This window comes from Chelon labrosus (genome assembly GCF_963514085.1).
Source record: "Chelon labrosus genome assembly, chromosome: 20".
NCBI classification, from domain to species: domain Eukaryota; kingdom Metazoa; phylum Chordata; class Actinopteri; order Mugiliformes; family Mugilidae; genus Chelon; species Chelon labrosus.
Genome location: NC_140353.1, coordinates 3,710,877 through 3,722,183, shown reverse-complemented (window position 1 = coordinate 3,722,183; position 11,307 = coordinate 3,710,877). Strand labels below are relative to the sequence as shown.

Genomic DNA, 11,307 nt, shown 5'->3' with positions numbered 1-11,307 from the left:
CTTGAACCTAAACAAAAGAAAATAAATAAATAATATTTAAACAAGATTACAAAAGAATATCAAATAGCTCCAAAACAAGTTTTTATCTGAATTATAAGGTTTTGTTTATTCTTAAAATGTGGCTTTATCAGTCTGCTATTTTGAAATTGGATGTACATGAATTCAGCTCATAAAATAATAAGTCAGATTCGTTTCTCAGGAAGTCATTTGTTTCGCCTGGCAGGTAAAAAGTAACTGAAACCTGATATAAAAGAGGGCTGTCTTTCATAGCACAGTACAAATACCGATCACAGCTGAGTCTGATCACAACAGGAAAGGAAATATCCACTCTTAACACAGGTAAACAAGTCAAGTTTAATTTAAGGCCTACACTAATTAGAGTTAACTCCTTAATTATTGCAACTAATGTAATTTTTTTACTCTAATTTGTCATATTTAAGTACCAGAAGCTGTAAAAATATGTGTTTGCTAGTTGCAGGAAAAACCTGTAAGAGAAAATGAGGTGATTGTTGAATTATTCCCCAGTCCGCCAGCAAAACAGAGCGAAGAACGCAGGGTTTCGTTTAACACCAACGAAGAAGAAAATCGAACGCGAGGGAGGGAGGGAACGTAGAAGAAGAGGAAGAAACAGGAAGAATATATATATACAGTTGTGACAACCCGTGGAGGGCAGAAAAACATCAACGGTTGTGGCCGAGAATCGAATGTAAACACAAAACGTGGACCTCGAGTACAGAGAGACAAGTCAGCACCATGTCGAGGAGGAAAGCATTAGTTAAAGGTGAGAATAAAGCGGCGGTTTGACGCGTTAACGTGACACCTGTGATGTCGCCTCCTGAGTTTCATTTACCGAGAACTTGACCTGGTTCTGCCTGGTTAGCTTCACAGCTAGCTGCGTAATGATAATGTCGCTTCACCATAACCGACTTTAAACGTTTCTTCTTGTCTCTGTGTGTGTGTGTTTGTCATTTTATTAACTGTAATGTGGTGTTCAGGTCTGTGGGAGCAGTGCTCAGTGTTGACTAATGTGATGTAATGGTTTTTATAGTGCTGCACAGTTTGTTATTTTCTTATTATAGATGTGCTGTTGAAGTGGAGGTGATGTAAGACTAATAAAAGTGACAGAGATGTAGGTGAAACAAGTAAACATGAAGTTATCAGTGTTTACTAAAAGAATTATTATATTATATCATATTTTTTTTTTGGTCTTAGACACATTTTCCCTGAGTACACACTATTTAAACCTCTACGCTGCAGTCCAGTTAATTTAAGGCTAATAAACGTAAGTGAAAACAGGTAGACATGATTTTAAAAAGCAAAGATAAAGGTTTGATTTTGTCCTCTTGCCTGGACCTGTTGTTAAAGTCGGTATATTACACTAGCCTTGCATGCTACCAACATTTTAAAGCCCGAGCTCAGTCACCCGACCATTATCCACACCCAGACACACTCCCTCCCTGTCCTTTTGTACTTATTTGCATCAAAAATAGACTTCCTGTACTGTCTCTTTTTACACTTAGTAGTGTATGAAACTACACACACACAGACTAAATTTAAAGAGTGGTGTGTGCGTGTGTGTGGAGCACAGGAAGAACTGGTCTACACGAGTCAAGTATAGGACATACACAAATTAACCATTACATTATGAGTGACTAGTCAAGTGAGTAACACTGATTGGTTATCACGGCAGCTGTCAGCAGGTTGGATAGCTAGAGACTTTGACAAGGGACGGATTGTGATGGCTACATGGCACGCAGTACATCACAGTTTCTTTTGAATGAGGCTGCAGACCAGCCCGGGTGTCCACGCTGACCCCTGTCCACTGCTAAAAGGACTATAATGGACATGTGAGCCTCAGAATGATGGAAGAAGGTGTGATGATCTGATGAATCATGTTTTCTTTTACGTCACATGGATGAATTGGGCCCTATGCGTCACTTATCAAGGGAACATAAGATCCCAAAGATGATTGGAACACGTCCTGTTGCTGTGGCGGTTGTGAATGGTCAGGTGGTGGTAGCGTTCAACATCCACATCGGTGCCAGGGACGAGGTTTCAGAGAAGACCATGTAGAGAACAGAAGACCAAAACCATGTGCTTAGTAGATATAATAATAGATAAGTTCATAAATTTCAATATGTAAACTATGTCTTTTTTTAGCAACATAAACACAGAAGAACCACTTGTTCATTTGTCCAGATAAGATAAACATGTTGTTTTCCATCTATGACTGAATAAATGTCATTTACATATAATTTGTAAATGAGATCAAGTCAGCATCTGTTAAGTAAATATTTATACCCTTTATTTATTTATTTGTTTGTTTATTTATTTGTTTGTCAGGTGGCACTCCGATCCAGAGAATTCGAGAGAACTCCAGACTTATGAACACACATGTGAGTATGATTCGTCCCGGAAAGCGCATTACTTTGTTGTTGATGTGGATTAACAGGTTGTTCCTGTTTTAGGCGAGCTGGAAGTTAAACCTTTGGTAACAGAATAGTCCAATTAAAATTAAAATGTCCTTTAATGTCCTAAAAAGAGTGAGAATACTATTATTTATGGCATGTGACACGAAAACTCTAAATATCAGAGTCTGTCTAGATTCAGTGCTGCAGTTCACGATCATTATTTTGTTCACTCGATATAAAGCAGTCCTCCAGTTTAGGAAGTTGATCACCAAAGCAGTTAGAAACTAATTTCCTGTCAATCCTGTGTCGAAGCTGTTTTCTGCTTGTGAAACTTACATTTCGAAATTTCCATTGTTGCTGTTTCAGCTGTGTTTATGGATGAGTGCTTTTTTAAGCCGCTGACTTTATTTTCTCCTTTTTAGGAATCAATGGTAGATTACTTTAGTGGACGTCAGACATCGTACTCTTTCCTGGACGTCCTTGCACCTGCCCTTTTCGGTAAGGTTGTTTATTTTATTTTTTTCTGAGCTGGTTTTTGGAGGTTTTGGATCAAAACAGAATATTTACCCAGAGTTAATTTCAGGAGAATTTCTTGGATATGTTTTAAGGTCTCGCTCAATGTGTAAAACTCAAACCAAATGGCTCATTATTGATCTTAATCTGATTATAAACTTCTGATTGGGGCTTCTGATGACGTGACAAAATCAATGTCCCTTCTCAAATTTCTCTCTTGTATCTTGCAGGTTACAATTTTGCAAGCCCCTTCGAGGACGACCTTATATATTCAGACGACGACGATGACGACGACGACGACGACGACGATTACAATCTAAGTTTTTCACGCAGTGCCGCTAGAAACTCTTTACAACCGCATCCACAAATAAAACAACTCACTGAGGAGGTACCGCACCTCAGTTTCTTCTCATACGGCATGTTTTTGTTTTAGAAATTGACGAATATTAGCTGACACACACGCCATTCATTTGCAGGAGGCTGATAAAATTGCTAAGGAATTGATAGAAGAAGAGGAGCGGACGAAGGGGAAGACGCAGAAGAACAAGCGTAAAAAAATGGTGTGGATAATTATTCGCATTTGACGCCTTTGTGAACGTCGGCGGCGCGTTTTTCTTTGACGCCTGCTCCTGACACGTCTCCTCTTTTTGTTACAGCGTAAAAAAGAAAAGAAGCGATTAGAGAAGGAGAACGCAGTCAAAGAAATTATAGCTGTAAGTCTTCATTTTATTCTTATTACTGTGTATTACTGCTGGTGTTCTAAAAATAAAATCCATGCTGCTTGCTTCTAATGCCGTTTTATTTTATTATTTTTTTTTTAGGAGGAAGATCAAGGCAAGTCTGACTCCTCAGAAAATCCTGAAGGAAACTCTATAATTGGAAGTGTTGTAGGAGAGAGTGAATCTTCTCAATCTGGTAAATCTCAATATGTACCTACGGCAGCTGGATGCAATGAGAACGGTGATAATTCTAAAGAAAGAAATCCTGTCAAGACGGATAAGAAAAAAGACGAGGAGCAAACGGTTTGTGGAGATTTTTCTTTTTCAAAATTATAGTTTTTAGTTTTCTGTCACAGTTTTAGGAATGACATGAGCTTTTCACAAGAGCACCTTGCGAACGATTATCCTGAAACATAAAAAAAACACCTCGTCTTATTCTCCACAGAATTTGGATTTAAATAATTCATACGCTGCTTGTGCTAAATCGGCGCCCGAGGAGACGTGTGGCAAGAAGCCGACGAAAGACAGAAAAAAGGAGAAAAGTAAATCACCGCAAGTTCGGCAGCCCGCGGAGGAAAAGCCGGAAGCTGCGGAGAAACCAAAGGGGGAAAAGATAAAAATTGCAGAGAAACCAGAGAAGAAAAAGACAGAAGTTAAAGAGATACCGGAGGAGGAAAAGCCAAAAATTGCTGAGACACCTGAAGTTCGAAAGAAACCAGAAGCAAGTAAAGAGGTGAGCGTGGTAATCTTTAAAGCATAATCAAAAATAAAATGACAGCTATTTGAGTCGCAGCAAAATATAAACTTATTCTTTAATTATATATGTGAACACTGGTGAATGTGATATTATTTTCATAGAGTTTAACATCAGCTATAGTTCTACATGTTCCACTTGTACAATATTACTGAATTAAATTAAAATAGTTCCCATTTTTCCATCAATAACCCCAATTCCCTCCCTCTGGGGATCAATAAATTATTAAGTTGAGCTCCTCAGTCACCAACGTTGGCCCCTGATGGTTTAATTTTCTCAGATGATTTTGCATCTTTCTTAAAAATGACTAATTTAGTGTATCCCGAAGCGATCACCTTGCTTCACAGACTAATTAAAAGGCTTAACTTTAACAGAAAACAATGGATTCGGCTGCAGAGGAGTTTGCAAAACGAAGCATCGAGCTTGCCAGTAAGTGCATTTTCAGTTTCCTTTTTTTGTTGTTGTTGTTTCTTTGAGAGTTGACATGAAGCAAACATGTGAAAGCCCTTACTAAGCTGTTCTTTCTCCTTCCTCCAGGTATGGGAAATCGTTTGGCTGCCGCTGGACAGTTTGAGATGGCGGTGGGATGCTTTACTGACGCCATCAAATACAACCCAAAGGAATATAAGTGAGAAAGAACATACAGGCTTTAAGTGACACCCAGCAGCAGTTACTATCAGCGGCACTCAACTATGTTTTGTTCTGTCGTGTTCAGGTTATTTGGAAATCGGTCCCTGTGCTATGAAAGACTGCAGCAGTATGAGAACGCTCTCAGAGACGCGGACGTCGCTCTCACCATGGAACCGAATTGGATAAAAGGTTTATTCAGAAAAGGGAAGGCTCTCTGCGGCCTCAAGGTAAACGGCTGCTTCTTCTCTTTTTGCCGTCGGTGCTTCTTTGAATTTTCATCATTGCTCACGTTTCCTCCTTTACTTCTTCTCCAGAGATACTACGAAGCCTCGCTCATCTATAAAGAGGTGTTGAGGCTGGAAAGCACGAGCGCAGAAGCTGCACAGGAGCTGAAACGAGCGCAGACATTACATCTCATGGTAGGAGAAGCTTATGTACAAAAAAAAATAGAAGAAAGCAGAAACTCTCCACAACCACAACCAGAATATTTTCACTTTTTCAAAGGTTTACTGTTTTCCTCAGTAGTTTCAGTTCACGTTTCCTCTGTTTTGGACGGAGGAGTTTTGTTTTGTTTGAGAAGTGGTTTTAACCCATAACTAACCCATAAGTTCGGTTTATTCTCCCGCAGTGGATCTACACAGGGTTTAGCTCGTAGCCGGAGTCACTGTAAGCATTTATACTTGGAATTTATACAGAAGAATCGAAAAGCTGCTTCTCTCTCACCTTAAAATTAAATATTGTAGATGCACCGATACACAGCCATAACATTATGACCACGGACAGGAGAAGTAAATAACGTTGACCATCTTGTGACCGTTCAATGTTCTGCTGGGAAACTTTTGGACCTGACATTCATTCATGTGGATGTTACTTAGACATGTAACACCCACCTAGACCAGACCAGGCACCCCCACCCCATAGCAATGACACTCCTTGGTAGCAGCAGCCATCCCCAGCAGGACGTAGCCTGACACAGACACACACACAAAAACACTTTAGGAACAACTAAAAAAACAAAACATGAAGAACAGCACAAGGTGTTGACCTGGCCTCCAACTTCACTAGATCCCAAACTGATCAAGTATCTGTGGGATGATCCACAGAGGCCCCTCCCCTCAAATGTCCCCCACTAACAACATCCTGTTGCCAGACACCAAAGGACACCCTCAGAAGGCCCATGTCCATTCTCTGATGAGTCACAACTGTTTTGGAGGCACAAGGGAGACCTACACAATATTGGTCATAATGTTATGCCTGATCGGTGTATAAAATAAACATGTGAGTGAGAATAGAGTAAGTAGATGGCGTGTAGGAGACAGAAGGAGAGCTGGTCTGACATTTCTGGGAATGGATACTTAAGCTTAGATCCACCGCATAAGCATAAATCTAATTTTAGTTGTAGTTGAACTTTAAGTGTCTCTAAGGAGAATGTATGAGGACGTCTCTGTGCTTTCATTCCAGGAAATGGGTTTCAACTGGGCACAGAGCTCAGAGGCCTTGAAAACTCACGCCACATTAGAGGAGGCTGTGGAGGCTCTGTTTGCTGGCGACAGTAACAGGAATTCTGCAGGTGAATGTCACAAGATGTGTCTCACAGTTGGACAGATGAACACAGATGTCCTGGTGCATGAAGGGCTTCACCGTTTGTTCACTGTCCCTTTAGATGCAGGCGCCAGTCGGGACGTTACAGACCAGCCAGCGGCGCAGGATGAAGGCGGTGATGACAACGACGAGGGAGAGTGGATCGTCCTACAACCAAGCCGTCCTCGAATGCAACAGGTCAGAGAGCTGGACGCTTTGGGTCAGAGCAGATCGAAGTCTCAGTCGCCGACTCCTCTCTCCAGGAGCGCTGCGAAACCGTAAGCTTAACAGACGTTTACTGAATTTAATGTGACTACGTTTTCAAAAGTGAAACGACGAGATATGTTTTCATTTAATCTCTGGTTACTTACAAGGGCTCTGTTCCCCGTTTGGGTCGGATCCTTGACCCCCGCCGTCACGTATGTGAAACTCCACGAGATATTCAGCAGGTAAAGTATCACAGTCCTGTCTGCTTCACGCCTTCTGACCACGATTTTGTTCTCATTCAGCACTTTATAGCTTTACTGTAGATACATGAAGTACCAGCAACAGTAAAAAAAAAGAAAAAGAAAACAACCATGAAAGCACAATTAAAGTTAAAATTTAATTAAAGGTCCTGTGCTTTCAATCTTAATTTAGATTGAAGTAAAACACAATATACACACAGGACGGGTTTCCATCTGAACATGGTGCAGATATTGGTGCACAAAAAGTGTGATGTTGAATATCTGTTGCGTATTTAACACATTTTTGTCTATTATTTATTAGTTTTGTCTATAAAATGTCAGAAAATGGTGAAAGATTTCCCACAGTCGCGTCTTTAGATGTGTTTTGTCTTTAAATAAAGCTAGCAGTCGGCTGTCCTGCACAGTTTGCACTAATTGGACCCCTGCCGCCGGCTTTTCAACCGACTAGTACGTTAAATTAGTGGCGTAACAAGTCGGTGAGAGAGCTCTGTGACTGGCTGCTGGTCAGCTCAGAGAACCAGTGTACGAGAAGACAAAAAAGCAGCGTCGCAGTCGGCGGTAGTTCTTTCATGTCGATAATAAAAGAGAAGCTGTGAAACTGATCAGCTGGAAAAAAGCTAAAACATTTAAATATATGATTATTAATTAATCGACCAGTCATTTCAAAGCCAGACGTTTCATTTAGGTTCCTTTTTAGTGCTCAAATTAATAATACACATTAATAACTAGTGGAAGGAAGCTCTTGGTTGACATCTCACCGCTCTAGTTCATGTATTTACCCTCGTCTCTCCTCTCAGGACCGGGACAGTGTACAGCATCAAGATGCTGCTGGAGCAAGAATGTGCCTTTGTGAACTACATCCGAAAGGAAGACTGTGACAGAGCCATCCAGTGTCTGAACGTACGTTATCTGGTCACCTTGCATTACATTCACGCGCTGTAGGTTTAGATGCTGAACGAAGCAGATGTAAGCTCGCTGTAAACACTGACCTCGTTACAAGGCGTGCTGTCCTTCTTTCTACTATCAGCTCCCGTTTTTATCACGCTGAACATTGACCAAGATCTGCTGCAACCACTAACTAAAGGTTAAGAGAAAAACCAGAACAGACTATAATATTAACGTAGCAGAGCGTGAAGTTATGAACGAGACAATGGCATCTTTTTCTTGTGCTTTAAAGTGTGGCTGCCTCTCCAGAACTGCAGCATTATTTTTCCATCGCACAAATCAACCCCGACATAAATAGTTGTTTCTCTGTGGAGCCGCTTCTCATTTCTCCTCTACAGCTCTGTTGAGCCAAATAACAAAAATAAACCACAAATCAAAGTATGCATTATTCACACGCAGGAATTTTACTATATGCGGCAAAATATATAAAAGATATCGGCTGCTTTTTCTTCTACTTTTGCTTTAAAACTCGTTTTCCCCCAGGTTTTGTGAGCTACCGTGTAAATTAGGACTTTGGACTTCAGGCTGAAAACATATCTCGGTATCGGGTATTAGAGAAAATAATGCTCCGACTGACTGACTGATTGATTGGTGATGTCTGTTTCCTCTGCAGGGAATGGTGGTAGAGGGCTCTCCGCTCTCTGTGCGATATCCTTTTAAAGTCCACCCTGAACTCGGCGGGTCCAAATTGGCCCCCACTGACCCCTACATACGACCCGCGTAAGAACATTTTATTTTACTGACTGAAAACCGTAGACACGAGATGATTGTCGTCAAAGCGCTATCTAGCCAAAACGCCTGCACACATTCGTAGGATTTAATCTTCCATCGTTTTTTCCTCCCTTGCAGCAAGAAGGAGTGCTTCTTCTGGAGGACGACGGGCTGCACGAGGCTGGACTGCACCTTCAAACACATCCCGGAGCACAAGAACATCGACAGGGAAAGATTCACCAGTCGCCTGGGATGCGGGGGATACCGGAAGTAGCGGGAGAAACGACGAGCACGCCCGTGTTTCCTCTGAGATTCGACGCTGAAACGTTTGTGTGTTGTGAAGGTTTGGCAGCAAAACGAAAAAAAATATTTGTGTTTTCAACGTGATGTGTGTCACAGTTGAATGAATGCAAAGGACACGCTATACTACATTATGCTCCTATATTATAGTAATAGTCTGTGTGCCTTTTTATAGTTTTGAATTTAAAATGTGCCTCGAGCTTTGAGCTTTCCTTGGGAGCAGTATATTGTCAGGGATTATTATTAATGGTTTTTAAGTTGTTTTAAAAACTGATTTAACAGAGTCTTCTGTTGATTTATCTGTCACCACTAGGTGGCGCCGCAGTACTTATCCCTCAACTTTAGGGCTACATAGTATTTGCTTTAATTTTAAAGGCTGTCATTCGTCAGTAGTTCTTGTTTCGGCGCGTTGACTGTGCCCTGTTTACATTTTCAGAAAGTCCTATTTGAGTCATATTTCTGGGATTCGTTTTGTGATCTGTTCTGTAGTTGTGTTCAAATTCGGCAGTGCCCTGTACAACGATATAGAAGGACTTGAAAATTAATCCAATACAAAAACAATAAAGTCAAACTCATGATGAGCTGCTGAAGCATGACTTGTCAGCGCTGTTATTTAAGCCTCAATATGTGAGTATGATAGGATATCACTACAAGGTCAGAGGGAGTCGTGACTTTCACTGTTCAACCTCCAGAGCATCACCAGATTAATGCCGCCAGCAGCAGCAGCAGCAGCACTCGCGTATCCTGTTGCATTTTTCTTGAGTGAGAAACCTTCCACATTCAGGTCAAATGCCTGAACAGTGAGCGCTGTCCTTGAGATCTTATCTAAAGGGTCTTCTAAGCCTATGAGTCTCCCTGGCTGTGTCTCTGAGCCGTTAACGTGGGTGGGATCTGCGCGGATCCCTCTTTGCTGAAGCCCCGGCGTGTTTGTTATTTGACTCGAGCAGCTCAAGGTCACTTTTGCGACTCCCATTACGCAATATTTGGGGTGTGAGTTACAAAAACCTTCTCAAAGCGCCGCTTAATTAGCCAAAAATGAGCGGTGGAAATAAAGTTGAGGCATTTAGCTGTGAAAAGTGCTTAGTCTTGACCTTCCGGGCGGAGCAGCTGTTACTCGTGGCGCATTAATTGGCTGATGGCGGCATACCTCACAAAGCCCTTTTGATCTGTGTGAGATCTGAGAGCTTGAAAGACCTGCTACGCTAACAACGTGAACTCTGGCTGAACCTATAGGCAGCACTTTGACATGTGGTTGACACATTAACAACTTGCAAAATAGTGGGGCCTATATTTAATCTCGCTCGTCCGCTTTGGATTTGCCCCCACCCGACGAGAAAACCTGCGCAAAGGCAGATAAAAGTGTGATAAGAGGCGGGGGTTCACAAACCCGGCTGGAATCAACATCCCATCACTCTGAGAGTCCGCACAAAGCCAATCCTTTGCTTGACTAAAGCAAACACCAGGAAGATTAAGTGCATCTTGTTAAAAGACTGCATGGTTTGTAGAGCTTTTAACGGATTTCTCTCTCCTGACCGACAAGAGGAAAAGAAACCTTAGTAACAGAAATGAACCAGCAGACCCACTCTTGACTGTTTGATATATGACTATGCAGCAAAAGACAAGTTTTCAGCTGCAGTAACTGAATGCACTGCTTTTAGAGCAGGGACACATAATCTAATTTTTATTCTGATTCTGTGGTTTCTTCTCCCGGGCTGCGAAATAAACGACTGACGTGACACGAGGGAGAAGCTGACTCATGGCGTACATCAACAGTCTCAGTCGCGTCTCAACGAGCCAAAATAAACGCTCCGCTGCAGCTTCGCCGGCTTTCAGGCCTCTTGCTCAAACTTCCCGGTTCCCAAACCTGCAGCTGTTTGCTTGTCCTCTTTAAAGGATTGATACTACAAACATAACCATGTCTCGAGTTTGGAGCAAAGTTTAAAGTCTCTCAACTAATTACTGCCGTTACATGGACGCTGTTATTTCACTAATAATCAGAGCAAACATGCCTCAGTTAACTACATCAATCAGAAGGATATGTATACATGCATGCACTGTTGGTAAAAAGTATTTTCACACACCTCAGAATTTTCCACATTTCTGCATAAAAATGACACAAAAACTCACAAATCCTGAGCCTAGATGAAGATAACGAAATCAAATGAAACTTAAATATTAAACTTGTGCAAGAAAACGAGTCAATATTACGTATATCTGACGTGCAAAACTTTGTGAACCCTTGTTTCCAGTATCTGCTGTGACCTCCTTGTAACTAA

At 41.5% G+C, this 11,307-nt stretch overlaps 1 protein-coding gene across 1 annotated transcript; it reads left to right on the top strand.

Annotated features, from left to right (window-relative positions):
• The first annotated feature begins 531 nt into the window (after positions 1-531).
• On the top strand, positions 532-9,953 carry LOC311505045 (uncharacterized protein). The gene is made up of 18 exons (XM_084568444.1): positions 532-781; positions 2,344-2,396; positions 2,834-2,909; positions 3,155-3,312; positions 3,401-3,484; positions 3,581-3,637; positions 3,746-3,946; positions 4,089-4,376; positions 4,772-4,826; positions 4,935-5,025; positions 5,113-5,254; positions 5,342-5,446; positions 6,489-6,597; positions 6,691-6,886; positions 6,983-7,057; positions 7,873-7,975; positions 8,634-8,740; positions 8,870-9,953. Exons 1-18 carry the CDS (start codon positions 754-756, stop codon positions 9,003-9,005), a joined length of 2,064 nt encoding a protein of 687 aa, XP_084424570.1. The 5' UTR covers positions 532-753; the 3' UTR covers positions 9,006-9,953.
• The last annotated feature ends 1,354 nt before the right edge of the window (positions 9,954-11,307 follow it).